Raw genomic sequence first — 19,821 nt, 5'->3', positions numbered from 1 at the left:
TACGTTGAGTCCTTGACCATTCTTCCCCTGTATCTTTTCTCCACGATCGATGCTGTCGGAAAAGCAACTAAAACTGGTCTGTCGAAAAGTGGCTTGCCGACGGCGGTTTTCTGACACACGAGCACGCTAGCTAGCTACGTACTCCTCGTGCTAGCGGCCGGTGCATGCGGAATACGGTACCGAATCCAACTAATCCAGGTAATGAAAACACGAAAAGGAGAGCCGAAGCTAGCTAGAGCAAAGAACACGCAAAGGCGAACGTACGTACGCTAGACCAATATATAATCACACGCCGGGGTCTAATTAAGCATGCAAGCTGCAGTTCCTAGCTAGCTAGCGGGAGAGCTGTGTATATAGCTGTAGCTACACTTGGACACCAACAACAGTTGCAACACTGTGTGCATGCACACGACCTCGACCGATACTATTATTTGAGTAGCGTCACTGCTGCTGGACTTAATTAGCTTGCACGTGTGACTTCGTACCAGCTACCAATACCAGAAATCTTCTCCATCCAATTAGTGTGGTTAGTTAGCTAATTATGCTACGGTTTTCTTTATCTTTTGAAAGTGAAAGGCTAATGACAGTAGACTGATCCGTAGCTAGCTAACTAGTAGCTGCACATGCATACGCGGGCGGCGTCTAGATCGATCTATACGTTTGGCGGTGACAGCCGACACGGCCGGCCGGCGCCCTTTGCTCGATAGATCGATCCACACAAGCCTGGCTAGCTAGCTGGCTAGCTCGTTGCCGACTTGCCGGCCTTGTGGCACGGACACATGGATGCCCGCGTTAACGTCGCGTTCCACCGCGGACCGGGTCGATCGAATTATTAGCCTGAACATATGGGATGAGAGGAGATCGAGCAAAACGAGGCGAGAGCTACGTAGATCCCCCACGTGAAGCGCCATCAATTATCCGGCAGCTAGCTTCCGGCCCGGGGACAGGAGGAGCTACTTAGGGCATCTCCATACTAAATTTTTTCTCTACTTTTAATATTTTTTACTTTTTTGTTTTTTGATAGACCCACTTGTTATTCTCTTTTCTGTCTTGTTATCCGTGTAGTAACTATTACTTTTTTTAAGAAATCACTATTTAGTTGTGGTATTCATATTTCCTCCCCATTGGTTACTACCTTCTTGGTACCCGTGTAGTACCCCTTATTGAAGATGCCCTTAGAACAAGATTAACAGCTATAGCCTGTTGTTGGCTGTAAGCATTACCATGTCATCTTTAAGTAATATAATAGCTACCATGTATAATAATTTGGCTATAAGAAACACTACTTTATTAATAGCAGGCTCACATTACAGTCTCACAGGAATCTTTCGAGGAAAAGAGTGCGTATATGTTCCCTTTTTAGGCTATTCTCTAGGTCTTCGAATATAATTTTGAGCAAAAAACATTTAAACTGACAAGTCTCTAGAATATATCTATGCCGAGATTTGCGAGCATGCCTAGTAAGTGTAGGCGTATATAATACGGGTTGGCCTTGTTTCTATGTATAGTGCGTGAACGTGTCTATTGGCGTGGGTTGGTGATCGAATGAGATGTCATCAACACTTTGATCAGTCGATCCAGAGGGGCTAGCTAGCTAGACTGGTCTTGGTCATCCTGCAATTACGTTGAGTCCTTGACCATTCTTCCCCTGTATCTTTTCTCCACGATCGATGCTGTCGGAAAAGCAACTAAAACTGGTCTGTCGAAAAGTGGCTTGCCGACGGCGGTTTTCTGACACACGAGCACGCTAGCTAGCTACGTACTCCTCGTGCTAGCGGCCGGTGCATGCGGAATACGGTACCGAATCCAACTAATCCAGGTAATGAAAACACGAAAAGGAGAGCCGAAGCTAGCTAGAGCAAAGAACACGCAAAGGCGAACGTACGTACGCTAGACCAATATATAATCACACGCCGGGGTCTAATTAAGCATGCAAGCTGCAGTTCCTAGCTAGCTAGCGGGAGAGCTGTGTATATAGCTGTAGCTACACTTGGACACCAACAACAGTTGCAACACTGTGTGCATGCACACGACCTCGACCGATACTATTATTTGAGTAGCGTCACTGCTGCTGGACTTAATTAGCTTGCACGTGTGACTTCGTACCAGCTACCAATACCAGAAATCTTCTCCATCCAATTAGTGTGGTTAGTTAGCTAATTATGCTACGGTTTTCTTTATCTTTTGAAAGTGAAAGGCTAATGACAGTAGACTGATCCGTAGCTAGCTAACTAGTAGCTGCACATGCATACGCGGGCGGCGTCTAGATCGATCTATACGTTTGGCGGTGACAGCCGACACGGCCGGCCGGCGCCCTTTGCTCGATAGATCGATCCACACAAGCCTGGCTAGCTAGCTGGCTAGCTCGTTGCCGACTTGCCGGCCTTGTGGCACGGACACATGGATGCCCGCGTTAACGTCGCGTTCCACCGCGGACCGGGTCGATCGAATTATTAGCCTGAACATATGGGATGAGAGGAGATCGAGCAAAACGAGGCGAGAGCTACGTAGATCCCCCACGTGAAGCGCCATCAATTATCCGGCAGCTAGCTTCCGGCCCGGGGACAGGAGGAGCTACTTAGGGCATCTCCATACTAAATTTTTTCTCTACTTTTAATATTTTTTACTTTTTTGTTTTTTGATAGACCCACTTGTTATTCTCTTTTCTGTCTTGTTATCCGTGTAGTAACTATTACTTTTTTTAAGAAATCACTATTTAGTTGTGGTATTCATATTTCCTCCCCATTGGTTACTACCTTCTTGGTACCCGTGTAGTACCCCTTATTGAAGATGCCCTTAGAACAAGATTAACAGCTATAGCCTGTTGTTGGCTGTAAGCATTACCATGTCATCTTTAAGTAATATAATAGCTACCATGTATAATAATTTGGCTATAAGAAACACTACTTTATTAATAGCAGGCTCACATTACAGTCTCACAGGAATCTTTCGAGGAAAAGAGTGCGTATATGTTCCCTTTTTAGGCTATTCTCTAGGTCTTCGAATATAATTTTGAGCAAAAAACATTTAAACTGACAAGTCTCTAGAATATATCTATGCCGAGATTTGCGAGCATGCCTAGTAAGTGTAGGCGTATATAATACGGGTTGGCCTTGTTTCTATGTATAGTGCGTGAACGTGTCTATTGGCGTGGGTTGGTGATCGAATGAGATGTCATCAACACTTTGATCAGTCGATCCAGAGGGGCTAGCTAGCTAGACTGGTCTTGGTCATCCTGCAATTACGTTGAGTCCTTGACCATTCTTCCCCTGTATCTTTTCTCCACGATCGATGCTGTCGGAAAAGCAACTAAAACTGGTCTGTCGAAAAGTGGCTTGCCGACGGCGGTTTTCTGACACACGAGCACGCTAGCTAGCTACGTACTCCTCGTGCTAGCGGCCGGTGCATGCGGAATACGGTACCGAATCCAACTAATCCAGGTAATGAAAACACGAAAAGGAGAGCCGAAGCTAGCTAGAGCAAAGAACACGCAAAGGCGAACGTACGTACGCTAGACCAATATATAATCACACGCCGGGGTCTAATTAAGCATGCAAGCTGCAGTTCCTAGCTAGCTAGCGGGAGAGCTGTGTATATAGCTGTAGCTACACTTGGACACCAACAACAGTTGCAACACTGTGTGCATGCACACGACCTCGACCGATACTATTATTTGAGTAGCGTCACTGCTGCTGGACTTAATTAGCTTGCACGTGTGACTTCGTACCAGCTACCAATACCAGAAATCTTCTCCATCCAATTAGTGTGGTTAGTTAGCTAATTATGCTACGGTTTTCTTTATCTTTTGAAAGTGAAAGGCTAATGACAGTAGACTGATCCGTAGCTAGCTAACTAGTAGCTGCACATGCATACGCGGGCGGCGTCTAGATCGATCTATACGTTTGGCGGTGACAGCCGACACGGCCGGCCGGCGCCCTTTGCTCGATAGATCGATCCACACAAGCCTGGCTAGCTAGCTGGCTAGCTCGTTGCCGACTTGCCGGCCTTGTGGCACGGACACATGGATGCCCGCGTTAACGTCGCGTTCCACCGCGGACCGGGTCGATCGAATTATTAGCCTGAACATATGGGATGAGAGGAGATCGAGCAAAACGAGGCGAGAGCTACGTAGATCCCCCACGTGAAGCGCCATCAATTATCCGGCAGCTAGCTTCCGGCCCGGGGACAGGAGGAGCTACTTAGGGCATCTCCATACTAAATTTTTTCTCTACTTTTAATATTTTTTACTTTTTTGTTTTTTGATAGACCCACTTGTTATTCTCTTTTCTGTCTTGTTATCCGTGTAGTAACTATTACTTTTTTTAAGAAATCACTATTTAGTTGTGGTATTCATATTTCCTCCCCATTGGTTACTACCTTCTTGGTACCCGTGTAGTACCCCTTATTGAAGATGCCCTTAGAACAAGATTAACAGCTATAGCCTGTTGTTGGCTGTAAGCATTACCATGTCATCTTTAAGTAATATAATAGCTACCATGTATAATAATTTGGCTATAAGAAACACTACTTTATTAATAGCAGGCTCACATTACAGTCTCACAGGAATCTTTCGAGGAAAAGAGTGCGTATATGTTCCCTTTTTAGGCTATTCTCTAGGTCTTCGAATATAATTTTGAGCAAAAAACATTTAAACTGACAAGTCTCTAGAATATATCTATGCCGAGATTTGCGAGCATGCCTAGTAAGTGTAGGCGTATATAATACGGGTTGGCCTTGTTTCTATGTATAGTGCGTGAACGTGTCTATTGGCGTGGGTTGGTGATCGAATGAGATGTCATCAACACTTTGATCAGTCGATCCAGAGGGGCTAGCTAGCTAGACTGGTCTTGGTCATCCTGCAATTACGTTGAGTCCTTGACCATTCTTCCCCTGTATCTTTTCTCCACGATCGATGCTGTCGGAAAAGCAACTAAAACTGGTCTGTCGAAAAGTGGCTTGCCGACGGCGGTTTTCTGACACACGAGCACGCTAGCTAGCTACGTACTCCTCGTGCTAGCGGCCGGTGCATGCGGAATACGGTACCGAATCCAACTAATCCAGGTAATGAAAACACGAAAAGGAGAGCCGAAGCTAGCTAGAGCAAAGAACACGCAAAGGCGAACGTACGTACGCTAGACCAATATATAATCACACGCCGGGGTCTAATTAAGCATGCAAGCTGCAGTTCCTAGCTAGCTAGCGGGAGAGCTGTGTATATAGCTGTAGCTACACTTGGACACCAACAACAGTTGCAACACTGTGTGCATGCACACGACCTCGACCGATACTATTATTTGAGTAGCGTCACTGCTGCTGGACTTAATTAGCTTGCACGTGTGACTTCGTACCAGCTACCAATACCAGAAATCTTCTCCATCCAATTAGTGTGGTTAGTTAGCTAATTATGCTACGGTTTTCTTTATCTTTTGAAAGTGAAAGGCTAATGACAGTAGACTGATCCGTAGCTAGCTAACTAGTAGCTGCACATGCATACGCGGGCGGCGTCTAGATCGATCTATACGTTTGGCGGTGACAGCCGACACGGCCGGCCGGCGCCCTTTGCTCGATAGATCGATCCACACAAGCCTGGCTAGCTAGCTGGCTAGCTCGTTGCCGACTTGCCGGCCTTGTGGCACGGACACATGGATGCCCGCGTTAACGTCGCGTTCCACCGCGGACCGGGTCGATCGAATTATTAGCCTGAACATATGGGATGAGAGGAGATCGAGCAAAACGAGGCGAGAGCTACGTAGATCCCCCACGTGAAGCGCCATCAATTATCCGGCAGCTAGCTTCCGGCCCGGGGACAGGAGGAGCTACTTAGGGCATCTCCATACTAAATTTTTTCTCTACTTTTAATATTTTTTACTTTTTTGTTTTTTGATAGACCCACTTGTTATTCTCTTTTCTGTCTTGTTATCCGTGTAGTAACTATTACTTTTTTTAAGAAATCACTATTTAGTTGTGGTATTCATATTTCCTCCCCATTGGTTACTACCTTCTTGGTACCCGTGTAGTACCCCTTATTGAAGATGCCCTTAGAACAAGATTAACAGCTATAGCCTGTTGTTGGCTGTAAGCATTACCATGTCATCTTTAAGTAATATAATAGCTACCATGTATAATAATTTGGCTATAAGAAACACTACTTTATTAATAGCAGGCTCACATTACAGTCTCACAGGGTGCCTAGGAGCACGTGTTGCAGCTGACTACTAGTTAACAGCTCACCTCTCTTCTCTCTCATCTTCTCTTTCCTCCAACTAAACATTAAAATAATATTTTAATTCTTATAACCAACTTATAACCCACTATTATTCTTCCTCTTACCCGACGGAAACAGGGATGGATTAGTCTCAAAGTTGCACCAAGCCACCGACCACCGAGTGACTGGCACGCAGGATAAAAACGACCGCCCCGTTTTTTTTTTAGGGAATTCCCCTTTCCTTTGTTAGAGAGGGCTAATTTGAGGCCCATCAAAATCCGGCCCAACCATAGGAGCACTTTCCGGCCCATTCTAGCATGTTGTCCATTGTGATTTGGAACAGAGCCCAGCCTTCTGGCCCAGCTCAGAAGCCCGGTCCACCTCAGCCACGGCGCACTTCCATTTCCATGTGAACGAACAGACGAACAAACCAGTAACCACCACTCCATTTCCACCCCCCGAGAAGAAGAAGAAGACCATATCGTGGACTCGACGTAGCGATCCCAATCCCACCCCTGTCCCCATGCGCGCGTGCTCGCGTGACGAAAGGAAGGGCGTCGGTTGCCGTTAGGTAGGAGATCGAGCTCAAGCCTCGCCCCTCCCCCACTCGCACTAAAGGCCACCGCTGCCGCTAGCTTTGGAGTTTGGACCGGGGCGGGTTCTGTGTGCGGTGGGTTGTGCCGTGCTGGTGTTCGTCGAGCCGGACCTAGATAGACCGCGTGAATCGCAGCTGGCCTTGCCGCGGATCAGGGCGAGGAGGAGTCTCAGGACTCGGGAGTGAGGGGGAGAAGAGTGGGGTAAGGGTTCCTGAATCCTGAGCCTTTGGATTCTCCCCACCATGTCTTCTGATTTTGATTTAATTTTGTTAGAATGTCGTGATGATTTGCCGCCACGGAGTGGTTTGCTTGACTTTGCTTGCCTCTGTGTTTTTCTCTTCACTAGTTCAGTTAGCCGCAACCTTAAGCTCTTCTGAGTCATGTGCTTCAGTAGTTCAGTTAGTATGTGCGGCTGTGCCCTGATTTCAGTTCCGTTAGTATATGCGGCTGTACCCTGATTTGATTCAGTGTTCTCCGATTTAGTTTCAGATTCTGCTATAATCTAGCATACGGTTTTTATTCTCTGATTCCTTTTTGTTTTTTCATGTGGCTTTCTATGGTACCGTGAGAGAATTTTGTATTAGAAACATGTACGGTAAACGATGATCATGGTACATTCCTGTGATTGTTTAGGATGGGGTTTTAGTCGCTATGGTTCTGGAGACTGCTGGCTGAACAGTGAATGCCTTCTGACAGAAAAAGAGAGAGAAGAGTAGTTGAATTTTGGACCTCTTTTTTTGGCAGTGGATCAGAGGAACAACCAGAAGTAATAAAAACATTGTAGATTATACATAATCAACTAGGTGAGAAGTCCTTGTCTCAAAAAGTTAAATGAAAAGCTATTGCACATGACAGCAGCAATTTCTCTGGGCCCGTAATCTTTTTTCAGTGGTATTTGACTCATGGGCCTAATAAAGTTATATTTATGCCTTTGTTTTTTTACTACTAGTGAACCACTCAATGCAGATGGCTAATGATAATCTGTGGGAGCATATAATACATGTAACGCTTAACCCAGCATTGACCCTTAAGGACAAATTTCAATGATCTGTTTATAGGTAGAGATATTATCTATTGATGTAAATTCTAAGGTGGTTTATGCAGTTTCCACCTATTACAGGACAACTATTTTCGAGAAAAATGACTGCACTATGATATGCACATTTAACTACTATAGACACATATAACCCATCTGCATGAAATGCTCAACCTTTATGTTTGATGACTCTCAGAATCATGAGTGGAACGGGATACACCGTGGAAGTCACTAACCTCTCAAGCAGCGCATCTGAAAGTGATCTTCATGAGTTCTTCTCATTCTCTGGGCCTATTGAGCATATAGACCTTATCAGGTGACATTTTACTTCCCATTCATAAGTTACAGTTAGTTTGTAAATGCAGGCATAACTTACAGTCAGTTAACTATTTATGATGCCAATACCTGCTGAGCAAGTTTCGAGATGCACCATGCTTGTTGAACTTTAGGTCCTAGGACAATTTAAGCCTTTTTGTGTGTGTACCATACCTGCTGACAAACCCCATTGGGCAATTTAAAGCTTCGATTTATAAGCCATGTCTTTGTTTTCTTATCATCCATTTTGTGATGAATTTAACACTTCAACAGATCAGGAGAATATGGTTGTACTGCTTATGTGACTTTCAAGGAACCCTATGCTTTGGAAACTGCAGTACTGCTGAGTGTAAGTTTTGTTGGAAGTAATATTATTTAAACTAGTAATCCAGAGTCTGGACCATGTTTTTCTTAACGGTGTGGCTGATTCATATGATTAATTCGAAACTTTCTATGGTGTGTTGATTCAATGTGATGTTAAGTGTCCCATGCCAGGAGAAACACTTTGGTTCTTTCTTTGAGTTACTTGTACATCATAAACCTTTATGTACATAAATATTGGTACTTACCCTATATTCCATCATCTGAACTCTCAAGTACATAGTTTAGCTCTGATACCATACTGGTGAAGTCCTTGAAAATGCAACTGTTGTCACTTCGCAAATAGTACAGGCAAGTGTATTTTTAGTATTCCACTGCTTTGGGTGTTTGACAACCCCATTTTTGTTAATTGGAATAATGGGGAAACTGCCATATGCACGCGTACTTCTTTGCTGAACCACTTAGATTACTGTTTTGTCAACATATATCCTGTGCATTGCAAATGCATAATTTTTCTCTTGTGCCCATGATGACACTTCACATGTTGACAGGGGGCTACTATTGTGGATCAGCCGGTTTGCATATCTCGTTGGGGACATCCTGATGAGCCTTGTAATTTCTGGGACAGGCCAACATGGCAGTACGAGGAGGAAATCGAGTATAGGGTATGCATAATTCACACTATCATCTTTATGCTAAGTGATAATTTGGAATTTGTTGGTCACACTTACACAGTAAGTCAGTAATAACAATATGTAATTTTTTTTTTAAAGAAACAGTCTCAGTCAGTAAATAAACTGTCTTTGTTTTAACTGTAAGACAATTATCCCCTTAAGTGAAAAAAACAATAGAAAAAACACGAAAAGTCTATTTTCCAGTATGATCAGTAAGCTAAACTTATCTGAATATTACCATGGGTACGATATGAACACTAGTTTGATCTCCCTGATTTCATTTGATGATATTTGTTTTTTTTTTCATTACTGCAATTTGAACAGGACTACCAGTCATGCCAGTTCAACGCCACTCCACAGGAAGCTTTAACAGTGGCTCAAGACGTCGTGAAGATGATGCTAGCAAAGGGATACGTACTCAGCAAGGACGCCTTGTCCAGGGCTAAAGCTTTTGATGAGTCCCATCAGATATCGGGGTCTGCAGCAGCAAGGGCTGCAGAATTGAGCAAGAGAATCGGGCTAACTGACAGGGTCAGCGCTGGTGTTGGCGCAATCAGGTCGGTGGATGAGACATACAATGTATCCAAGACAACCAAGACCGTTGCAACTGCAACTGGAAGAACAGCAGTTAAGGTTGTGAACACAATCGTGACCAGCAGCTACTTCTCAGCAGGAGCTATGATGGTGTCCGACGCTCTCACTCGGGCCGCCAAGGCTGCCGAAAATTTGGCTGCTCATGGTAGGCAGAATTAAATGGAAATGAACACCCAGTGCGTACAGTCAGTTGTTCAAACTCAAGGATGAACTCAAGCTATGATATATTCCCATCATTGTCATTCGATGTATGATAACAACAGTGTTGTAGTAGCCAGATAACAACTGTCAGTTATTTGCCCCCCAAAAGAACAAAACAACTGTCAGTTATGTGGCTTGAACAAGCTATTTGTGCTGAATTTGTAAAGGTGGTCGTGCAGCCCTGTTTCTGAGTTCTGACTTTCTGCTGGTGTCTTGGTATTTTTCATTTCTGAAGATTTGTTGACCTTTTTTCTGAACGTTCTGCCCACGCAGAATGTTGAAACATAAAACCTTGTTTAATGCAGCTGAGGTAGGAAATTCTTCACCAAAATGGATCGTCTCTGTCTCAGCAGTTTGACAAACAAAATTTATTTTACCTGTTGTCCTCTTCGATCTATATCACCAGAACAAATAGCGGGAAGCCTAAGCAAAACCTCTTGCCTTGCCTCATTAAAATTCTTCTGTAAACGCTCTTCTTCACACTGTACAAAGCACAAGCAACTAAAACAAGCGGGAGAATTTTAATCTACGGTACACTGTAACAAAAAAGAAGAAAGAACAGAAGCATCAGCAGCAGCAGACGGGGCATCCGATGAGGCCGTTCTCATTGCAATCCGGGCACCGCCGGAACTCGCCGTCCTCTTCCTCGTCGCCGTCCTCGACGACGAAGACCTTGCAGCTGCCGTAGCACGTCTCGCAGGGCACGAACCGGACGTCGCCGCACGCCGCGCACGCCTCCATGCACCCGAGCTTGCGCGCCGGCGCGGCCTCGCACCCTTCCAGCGCGCGCGCCAGCTCCCCGGCCTCGTGCAGCGCGTGCACGTCCTCGGCGCCGCCCAGGCACCGCCCGTCCACGAACACCCGCGGCAGCGGCGCGGTTGCGCCGGGGAGGAGGCGCGCGAGCTCGGCCTTGAACGCGGCGTGCATGGACACGTCGCGCTCGTCGACGCGCACGCCATAGCCGCGCAGGATGCTGCGCACGGCGCAGCAGTCCACGAACGTCTTGCGCACGCCCCGGAGGCTCGTGAAGTACACCACGGCCGCCTTCCGCTTCGCCCCCGGAGGAACGCGGCCCGTTCCTCCGTTGTTTCTACGCCCGATCTTCTCTTGGAACGCGTTGATGCGGGCGCGCACGATGCCGGCCAGCTCCGCCGGCATGTCGTCGCTGGCGCGCGCCCGCGAAACAGTCGTGCCGGCACCGGCATCGGCATCGGCATCGGCATCGGCGTCCTTCTTCTTCTCCTGTTGTGCCGGCTCCTCCTTCGCCGAGGGCGAAGTGTCGGCAGCTAGAGCCTCCCGGAAGCCGGAAAGTATCTCCTGGTCGAACTCGAAGGCGATGGGCGGCACGTCCGCATTATTACCAGCCTGCATCATCCACAGCGGTGGTGTCTGAATCTGATCACGCGCTGCCGCCACGCGCGGCGTGGGCGCGTCCTCCTCCTCGAGCCCGGCCATGAGCTCCCACGCGTTGATCACCTCCGGCTCTGGCTCGTTCGGCGGCGTGCCGGGCCGCGTGACGACGGCCGACGTCTCCTTGGCATTCACGGCGGCGAGGACCGCGGCCAAGGTTCGGTCGTTCTCGAGCTTCATCATGATCTCCTCCATTGACAAGGTCGCCATGGTCGCCGCGTACTTGCACGACGCCGTGGGCCCGCCCCCGGCCCCGGAACGCCGGCCCGGGGCCGTGATGTGGCCCAGCACGGACGCCGCCTTGGCCCGCAGCCGCTGCCGGTCCACGGACGGCAGCGAGAAGCTCCGGCTCGAGCGCGGCGGCTCCACCCACCGCATCTCGCGGTGCGCCTCCACGGAGGTCGCGCACCCCATTGCCGCCGCCCGGGCGAACACACAAGCTTTCTTCTTCGATCACTTCACGTACGCACGCCGACCCTCGGCGCTCGCGCTACGGTGCTAGGCAGCTCCCGTTTAGGCGCGCACGAGCGAACGCGACGGCGCCGGAGAATGGCATGGATCAGAGGAATGGCTGGCGCGCGCCGGCGCGGGCGGTTTTGGGGGCGTGGCAAAATTAGCTCGAGGGTGAGGCGGATTTGTAGGTGGGTACAGATCGAGCAGTTTTCGGCAGCTTTGCTTGGCTTAATTAGTCGTCCATGACCATGAATGAAACGGGCGGAGGACAAGGCACCAAAAGGGTGGTGGCAAAAAATAGGACGATCGACTAACGGATGATGGCACGCACGAATGGTTGGATTTTTCTTAGATAGTTTAATGCAACTGGCCAGGTTTTGATTGACGAATTTAAGAGATTTGGTCAGTTTTTTTTCATTGTTCGTTTCTTAATTTATTTTACAAGTGTAACCACCGGTTAGCATACAGGAGAACAACTCCATACACATTTCCTGTGCGACCCATTTCCAACCCAAATCAAATGGACATCACGTTTGCACGTGCTTGTCCTTCCTTGGCCCACATGTCTGTTACTAAAACTAAATAATAAAACGAACTGAATAAGTGACCGTGTTGGGGCACCAGCAGACCCAAATGGACACATGCAGACAAATCCCTCTGAGGTGTCCAGGTCGCGACCCAAAAGGACAAATGACACCTTTTGCGTCTGATTTGGGTGGCTGCGCTGGAGTCGCCCTAATCCAAAATTTACTTTCCAAATGAAAAGTGAGGTGTTCTAAGTACTTGTACTCCCTCCGTCCAACAAATGATGTCTCAACTTTGATTAAATTTGATGCATCTATACACTAAGTTATGTCTAGATACATTCAAATTTTGACAAACTTGAGACATTTTTTGTTGGACGGAGAGAGTATGAATTTTGGTGTGGTTTTGGGCAACCTGTCTTGCATGCCTGGTATTTCTTTTGCCTAAGGATAGTATAATTCATGATTTCGTGAAGCAAGAGCTTTGGTCTGTCGGTGAGGCTGTCTTGTTTCATCCTCTTCACCCACCTGAGTTTGTCACCGAGCTCGCAATTTCGGATGAATACACACAATCCTTAATTAAACCGCGTGCTACTGTCCGTATCGTATCAGGCATCATAAGTTTGCAATAAAAGAAGTTTGAAAATTAGCAATGTGCTCCCTGACAAAAGCTAAATGGCATCCGTATGATTTGATGACATCCAAAGAATAGTCAAAGTTTTTAAATTTAACTGCATGTGCGTGTACAAAAGATGGGGTAATTGACTTTAGCAGGAAAGTCAAATCCAAACTGGAAAATAGATTTTGTATATTGCAAACGTGACTAGCACAACTTCTAATTCATTTTAAAAACAAGTCAGATATATACAAAATTTAGCTTTGTAGAAAGGTTGAATTTCTTCAGTTACTTCATTAGTATATTCTGGGAGCATAGCTACCTCCATCTACGTGAAATTTCTTCTCCTTTCTAGAAAAAGATACTTCTTAGAATTTTTTTTCTCAAAGCAAAATTAAATGATTTGTCTAGATCCATTAATTAAGAGAGAGCAGGAATATAACCCATAGAAACATGAAAAACAAAGTACGGCAACCAGTAACGTCTCAAGAAGAAGCCTACTCTCTCAATATCAAACAATCAACGGTTATGTGTCTGTGGTCACCCAGTTAGCAACGCCAAGCTCTATCTTTACTAAGAGGATCGAGGGCAACGTCCAGCGTTCGTGAAAATATGAACATTAATTCCTTGATGGAATGTCGTAAAGAGTGTTGCTTTTGATTGGTTGCTCATCTTATCAAGGAATACAAAGACAAACGGAATTAGTTAACGAAATGGCATTGAAGAAACTCAAAACCATTGTCCAGTAATAAGACCTTTGTCAGTGGCATACAAGAAATCGAGCTGCTTACGAGTGTCATGCATGCGTGTAAAGATTTCTCCAAAAAGAAAGCTCATGTTTTTCCAATACTAATTAGTAATTACCATCGATTAATTTTGTTACACAAGCCAGCTGGTTAAAAAGGTTCTAGATCAATTACGTACATTACAATCCATAAGCGCGTAGGTAAGCATGAACTTCCTTTGCTTCATTTTTCTTCCTTGTACTCCTGTACACAAATACACGAATCGATCACTGATTTATGTCTTGTTGTTTCCTTCACCCTCCCCACCCTGAGACTCCACCGTGCAAGCATGCTCCGTGCCATGGATATGATGCATTGCATGGTCGCGGAACCGATCATCACAAATTAAGAGCAAAAAGACTTGATAATCATTTGATGAAGCCCATGACGTTGGGCGTGCCGGTGCTCTGGAGCCAGCTGATGCCGTCGATGAACACCCCGGCGGTGAAGTGCGTGGCCTCGGCCTGCCCGATGACCCGGTACCCGGGCCACGCGACCCTCTTGCTCGTCCCGGCGCCCGGCCCATTATTGTTGTACTCGGCATAGTACAACGTCTTTAGGCCCAGATCGCCCATCCACTCGGACCAGCCTTCGGGCCGGATGAGATCCCCGATGGTGCTCTCCATGACCACCGTCCTTGAGTACTCCTTCCAGGGCCGGCCCAGGTAGCTGGCGATCGTCAGCCGGGCCGGGAACAGCTCCTGCTCCGGCACGATCTTGCACCCCTGAAGCACGATCCCCGTGGGCATGTTCGGGTCCGTCCTTCCGTGGGCCGTCACCATGTTGGCCTGGCTCTCCATGGGCTTCCGGACCGTCATGAGGCAGTTCTGGAACAGCGCCGCCGAGTTGCCGAAGATGAAGTCGATGGTGCCCAGCACCTCGCAGTTGCGGAAGAACTGCCTGTTTGCGTGCACGTACAACGTGTCCTGGTACCCTTCGAACCTGCAGTTGAAGAACACCGACATGTCCCCCTGCACGTGCAGCGCCACCGCCTGGTGCCCGTCCGGCCCCGCCGTGTTCACGAACCCCATCGACTTGCATATGAACCCGTTCCCCTCCGCCGCTACGCGTCCAAAATTAACAACAACAATGTTAATTCCTCGGCTGGATGTTGAAGAATGTTGATTGCAGTCGGAGATAATGGAGGAAATTGCCAAATTGGGGGCTTACAGAAGGTGCGGGTGGCGATGGTGGCGAAGCCGCCCTTGTTGCTCTTGTCGCCGACGACGCGGGTCTTGGTGGGGCCGTCGCCGAACATGAAGACGTTGGTGACGTCCTTGGGGATGGTGACGTACTCCTTGTACTCGCCGGCTTTCACGTAGATGACGAAGCGGGCCGTGGACTTCTTGGGCGCCGCGTTCACGGCCTCCGTGATGGTCTTGAAGTTGCCGCTGCCGTCCGCGGCCACCACGGCGTTGGGCTTCTGCAGGCCCGGGATCTGCAGCAGCCTCCGGGCCTGGGCCGGCACCCACTCCGGGAACGTCAGGAGCTTCCTCCTGTGGTGGTGCTTGTGATCGAGGTCGTCAATGGTGCCCACCACGTCGGTCGTCAGCATCTTCCGTTGGTGGTGCTTGTGATCGAGGTCTTCAATGGTGCCGATCACGTCGGAAGTCAGCGCCCTGCGCTCTTCCTCCTCCGGAGGAGTAAAATCGTTGCCGCAGTTGTCGTCGATCTCCTCGAGCTGGGCCTGTGCCTCTGCGGCGGCGTCGTTGATCATCACGAGAGAATTTGACAGCCTTTGCCGCTTCTTCCCTGCCATGTCGTCGCCAGTGGGGACATCCATGGCGAGAAGCCGGCGGTTTAACTGCGCCGACATGTCCGCGATGCTCTCGAGCTGGGCCGACAGGAGCCGCCTCCGCCGCCTGACAGCGTCCCTGTCGGAATCATCCGTGGCCTTGGACGACGCGTCATCGAACGACATGCTCAGAAGGCGGCGCCTGACGAAGTCGGACTCCTTGCTCTGGCTGGGGATGTCGGTGAGGTTGGAGAAATGGTCGCCGAAGACGAAGTTATCCAGGCGGCGGCTCCCGTCGTGGGACATCTGGTCGATCTCGTCCATCGTCTCCACCAGGAGCCTCCGGCTCGCGTCTCTCACGCTCGCGATCTCGTCCAGCTTGCCACTGATTTCCAGGAGCCGGCGCCGGCGGGTTTCGGCATCGCTGATAATGGCCGGCCAGCCGAGAAGCCGGCGGCTTCCGGCGCCGATGGACGTGCCGTTCTTCTGAGCGGACTCTTGCCCCTTCAAGAATTCGCCGACGCGCGTGACGATTGCGAGCGCGTTGCTGCTGAGCTCGGTGGAGTTCTGCAGGAGCTTGTCCATGGCCTCCTTGAGCTCGGGCTTGTCGAACCCATCGGCGCAAGTGTAGATGTACGTCATGACGCCGGACAGCCATGTCCTGAGGTCCTTGACGTGGCTGACCACCTGGTCGGCCCTGAGTCCGGCCATGTCCTTGAGGTCCCCGACGGCGTCGTCGAGCAGCTTCTTGCACTCCCCGATGGCGCTCTTGGTGACGGTGCCGTCCGTGGCGCCCTTGCCGACATAGGCATAGCGGGCGAAGGCGGCGGCGACTTCGTCCATGGCCACCTGGAGCGAAGCCTTGAGGACTTCCTCCGGGTCCGAGGTCTCGTTCACGACCGGGGAGAGGCTCTTCTCGCACTTGGTCGGGTAGAGCGTGGAGGAGCAGAGCGCGGAGAGCTTGATGCTGGTGGACATGGCGGAGCCGCCGTCGCTGCCGTCGTGCGCCTTTTTGGACGCGGTCACCGCCGCGATCGTGCCGATCACGGCAACCACGCCCACGGCCGCGATGATGCTGGCCGTGGCCGCCTTGTTGGCCATTGCGTGCGCGCGTCGACCGACAAGAGGTGAGCGAGTGTTGCTACTGGCTACTGATATTGGCTTAGTTGGTCGTTGAACGTTGCCGGAGCCGGCCGGCCGGGGCTCCTCCGCGCACGGGTACGTAGGAAGCTAGCTAGCCCTGAGGGAGAGCGAAGAATGGCGCGGCGAGGTTTGTGGTTATATAAAGTGCACCATGCATGTCCGTAGGGGGGTGGCGCACCGCACGGTGCGGTGTGTGGAGGAGAGGAGCTGCTTATTCTTGGAATCCCTAGTTTTGGCTTTTAGAGTTTTGACTGTTTCAGGAGGGCTATGTGGTCTGTGTAATTGGGAACACTCTTCATTTGCATGGATCTCCTAAACTGCATGCTAGCTAATTGTGCCGTGTGCAGACATTTGGAACCAGTGTAGATCAGGTTGGCGGGGTACAGGTGAAACTAGTCGATTCGACCAGTGCTCCCACGCAACACACCGTAGAGGCGAGACCGTGAGACGAAGGACAGTTTTCATCAGGACCGGTGTTGTTGCTGCAAAGTGCAGACCAGGACAATTGCCACCGTTGAGGCGCTGACTCTGAAAGCTGCACTTGCACGCATGCATCGGCCTGATTTCTTTTTGACTGGGCAACACAAGTTTCTGAGCCCATAAGGCCTTGCCGGTTCCCGGGCTTCTCTTTCATTCGGCCTGAGTGCTGAAAAAAAATATGAAACAACAAGAAGCCCACCAATGCTGCAGGCATCAAGGATATATGTTATTTTTACACGTTAGAAATGTTGGCAACCCTCTAAAAAGAAACTCATCGTCAACAGTTATTTTGATGGTGCCATGTGAAGTGGTTTAAAGGTAATGTACTGCTGGCGGTAATATAGAGTGATGGAACATTTCATTTTGATGTGCTTGATCAACACATCAGCCAGTTGATTGGTGACATGTAAGTTGATCATAAACAATTCACACTTACCCCCGGCACATTATGAATACGTACATACCTTTGAAGTGCATGCTGGAAAATAACACCAAACAATTTTTTATTGTCTTGTCTCTCAAATTGACCACGATCGTTTGATAAAAAACTTGGACATATAAACGGTTCCCCAAAACACTTCAGTAGCTCTTGAGACAGGGCCTCGTGACTCACGAGGCGCTTGCAGAGAACTCATGATGATACCAAACATGGTTTGCTCCTGGCCAATGTATCTCTTTTTTTTTTGTAAAAGCTTGGTGACACCAAGAGTTCCCCCAAACACTTCACAATAGCCCTTGGGGTAGTGCATGGTGAAGTGCTTGCAGGGAACTCATGGTAATACCAAACATAGTCTGCAGTTGGCCAATGTATCTCCTTTTGTTCGCGAAAGCTTGGTGACACCAAGAGTTTCCCCCAAACACTTCACGGGAGCACTTAGAATTGGACCTCGTGAAGTTTTTGCAAGGAACTCATGGTAATACCAAACATGATCCGTCGCTGGCCAATGTATCTCTTTTGTTTATGAAAGCTTGGTGATATCAAGAGTTCCCCCAAACACTTCATAGTAGCCCTTGGGATAGTGCCTCATGAAGTGCTTGCAAGGAACTCATGATAATTCCAAACATGGTCTGCCGCTGGCTAATGTATCTCCTTTTGCTCGTGAAAGCTTGGTGACACCAAGAGTTTCTCTAAACACTTCACACTAGCCCTCAGAATTGAGCCTCGTGAACTACTTGCAAAGAACTCATGGCAATACCAAACATGGTATGTCATTGGCCAACGTACCTCTTCTGTTTGTGAAAGCTTGGTGACACCAAGAGTTCCCCCAAACACTTCACAGTAGCCCTTGGGATAGTGCCTCGTGAAGTGCTTGCAGGGAACTCATGATAATACCAAACATGGTCCGCCCGCCAATGTATCTCCTTTTGTTCGTGAAAGCTTGGTGACACCAAGAGTTCCTCCAAACACTTCACAGTAGCCCTTGGGATCGATAGTGCCTCGTGAAGTGCTTGCAGGAAACTCATGGCAATACCAAACATGGTTTGTCCCCGGCCATTGTATCTCCTTTTGTTTGTAAAAGCTTGGTAACACCAAGAGTTCCCCCAAACACTTCACAGTAGCCCTCAGAATTGGGCCTCATGAAGTGCTTGCAGGGAACTCATGGTAGTACCAAACGTGGTCTGCCGCCCGTCGATGTATCTCTTTTCAATTGTGAAAGCTTGGTGAGACCAAGAGTTCCCCCAAACACTTCACAGTAGCCCTCAGAAAACGGCCTCGTGAAGTGCTTGCGGGAAACTCATGAGAATACCAAACATGGTTTGTCCCCGGCCATTCTATCTCCTTTTGTTGTAAAAGCTTGGTAACACCAAGAGTTCCCCCAAACACTTCACAGTAGCCCTTAGAATTAGGCCTCATGAAGTGCTTGCAGGGAACTCATGGTATTACCAAACGTGGTCTGCCGCCCGTCGATGTATCTCTTTTCAATTGTAAAAGCTTGGTGAGACCAAGAGTTCCCCCAAACACTTCACAGTAGCCCTCAGAAAACGGCCTCGTGAAGTGCTTGCAGGGAACTCATGGTAATACCAAACGTGGTCCGCTTCCCGCTGATGTATCTCTTTTGGCTTGTGAGCATCTACTAATAGAAGCTTGGTGACATCAAGAGTTCCCCCAAACACTTCACAACAACCCATTAAAATAGGCACTCGTGAAGTGTTTGCAGGAAACTCCTGGTAACACCAAACGTTGTTCGCCATTAGTACCACATCTCATGTGGTTGTGATCGGTATGCACTAACTGTTTGGTTACAACAAGTTCTCCCAAACACTTCACAAAAGCTCTAAAATAGTGCTTCATAAAGTGCCTCGAGGGAACTACTGTAACACCAAACGTGGCTTGCCATTGTACAATTCTTGTGGTTTTTGACAATTATCTACAAAATGCTTGGTGACACCGAGAGTTCCCCCAAACACTTCACAAATAGTCTTAGAAAGATGCTTCGTAAAGTGTTTGAAGGGAACTCCCGGGGACACCAAACTCAATTCTTTCCCATGGACATCATAAGTGGACCTAGCATTATAATTTTGAAAGCACAAACAGTTGCAAACCTACCGAAAATGCTGGTTGCCACCCAGAGTTCCCCCAAACACTTCACTGTGCACAGCTCTCTGGCCCCAAGCACACTTATAAAACAGTGGCAATGCAACAAGGAGGCACAAGCTAGCTAGCTACTGAAGTGATTTGAGGAGAACTCCAGGTGACAACCAACCAAGCTAGGAGCCTAGGACTCTTGTTCA

General features: G+C 48.5%; 2 protein-coding genes and 11 non-coding genes across 14 annotated transcripts; 1 reads left to right on the top strand and 12 right to left on the bottom strand.

Annotated features, from left to right (window-relative positions):
* Positions 1–6,623: 6,623 nt before the first annotated feature.
* Positions 6,624–10,143, top strand: LOC100821991 (binding partner of ACD11 1). 2 transcript variants are annotated; one of them, XM_003580608.4, is made up of 5 exons: positions 6,624–6,776; positions 8,034–8,153; positions 8,426–8,501; positions 9,025–9,138; positions 9,472–10,143. In XM_003580608.4, exons 2-5 carry the CDS (start codon positions 8,038–8,040, stop codon positions 9,898–9,900), a joined length of 735 nt encoding a protein of 244 aa, XP_003580656.1. In that variant the 5' UTR covers positions 6,624–6,776; positions 8,034–8,037; the 3' UTR covers positions 9,901–10,143. The 2 variants fall into 2 exon arrangements, with proteins under 2 accessions (XP_003580656.1, XP_003580655.1); XM_003580607.4 differs by having other exon boundaries at positions 6,646–7,002.
* Positions 10,144–10,366: 223 nt separating this feature from the next.
* Positions 10,367–12,168, bottom strand: LOC100826503 (uncharacterized protein At3g28850). Its single transcript, XM_010242209.3, has one exon. It carries the CDS (start codon positions 11,764–11,766, stop codon positions 10,510–10,512), a length of 1,257 nt encoding a protein of 418 aa, XP_010240511.1. The 5' UTR covers positions 11,767–12,168; the 3' UTR covers positions 10,367–10,509.
* Positions 12,169–17,782: 5,614 nt separating this feature from the next.
* MIR395N (microRNA MIR395n) lies at positions 17,783–17,872 on the bottom strand. The gene has a single exon (NR_126947.1). It is a non-coding gene; the product is annotated as a microRNA MIR395n (primary transcript).
* A 189-nt stretch (positions 17,873–18,061) lies between these two features.
* Positions 18,062–18,145, bottom strand: MIR395Q (microRNA MIR395q). Its single transcript, NR_127115.1, has one exon. It is a non-coding gene; the product is annotated as a microRNA MIR395q (primary transcript).
* Positions 18,146–18,330: 185 nt separating this feature from the next.
* MIR395L (microRNA MIR395l) lies at positions 18,331–18,426 on the bottom strand. The gene has a single exon (NR_126946.1). It is a non-coding gene; the product is annotated as a microRNA MIR395l (primary transcript).
* A 43-nt stretch (positions 18,427–18,469) lies between these two features.
* Positions 18,470–18,558, bottom strand: MIR395P (microRNA MIR395p). Its single transcript, NR_126969.1, has one exon. It is a non-coding gene; the product is annotated as a microRNA MIR395p (primary transcript).
* A 54-nt stretch (positions 18,559–18,612) lies between these two features.
* MIR395K (microRNA MIR395k) lies at positions 18,613–18,698 on the bottom strand. The gene has a single exon (NR_126945.1). It is a non-coding gene; the product is annotated as a microRNA MIR395k (primary transcript).
* A 51-nt stretch (positions 18,699–18,749) lies between these two features.
* Positions 18,750–18,837, bottom strand: MIR395J (microRNA MIR395j). The gene has a single exon (NR_126944.1). It is a non-coding gene; the product is annotated as a microRNA MIR395j (primary transcript).
* Positions 18,838–18,865: 28 nt separating this feature from the next.
* MIR395C (microRNA MIR395c) lies at positions 18,866–18,991 on the bottom strand. Its single transcript, NR_126902.1, has one exon. It is a non-coding gene; the product is annotated as a microRNA MIR395c (primary transcript).
* A 39-nt stretch (positions 18,992–19,030) lies between these two features.
* Positions 19,031–19,106, bottom strand: MIR395H (microRNA MIR395h). The gene has a single exon (NR_126943.1). It is a non-coding gene; the product is annotated as a microRNA MIR395h (primary transcript).
* Positions 19,107–19,176: 70 nt separating this feature from the next.
* On the bottom strand, positions 19,177–19,265 carry MIR395G (microRNA MIR395g). Its single transcript, NR_126942.1, has one exon. It is a non-coding gene; the product is annotated as a microRNA MIR395g (primary transcript).
* Positions 19,266–19,466: 201 nt separating this feature from the next.
* MIR395F (microRNA MIR395f) lies at positions 19,467–19,562 on the bottom strand. The gene has a single exon (NR_126941.1). It is a non-coding gene; the product is annotated as a microRNA MIR395f (primary transcript).
* An 81-nt stretch (positions 19,563–19,643) lies between these two features.
* Positions 19,644–19,793, bottom strand: MIR395E (microRNA MIR395e). Its single transcript, NR_126940.1, has one exon. It is a non-coding gene; the product is annotated as a microRNA MIR395e (primary transcript).
* Positions 19,794–19,821: the final 28 nt, after the last annotated feature.

The sequence above is a fragment of the Brachypodium distachyon genome, chromosome 5, assembly GCF_000005505.3.
Source record: "Brachypodium distachyon strain Bd21 chromosome 5, Brachypodium_distachyon_v3.0, whole genome shotgun sequence".
Taxonomy (NCBI): domain Eukaryota; kingdom Viridiplantae; phylum Streptophyta; class Magnoliopsida; order Poales; family Poaceae; genus Brachypodium; species Brachypodium distachyon.
Note: the sequence above shows the minus strand (reverse complement) of the source record. Positions and strands in the feature narration are given on the sequence as shown.

Coding starts and splice junctions, on each gene's coding strand:
- LOC100821991 (XM_003580608.4), top strand. CDS start 8,038: ATGAGTGGAACGGGATACACCGTGGAAGTCACTAACCTCTCAAGCAGC. Junction 8,154..8,425: donor GAGCATATAGACCTTATCAG/GTGACATTTTAC, acceptor ACACTTCAACAG/ATCAGGAGAATATGGTTGTA. Junction 8,502..9,024: donor AAACTGCAGTACTGCTGAGT/GTAAGTTTTGTT, acceptor ACATGTTGACAG/GGGGCTACTATTGTGGATCA.
- LOC100826503 (XM_010242209.3), bottom strand. CDS start 11,766: ATGGGGTGCGCGACCTCCGTGGAGGCGCACCGCGAGATGCGGTGGGTG.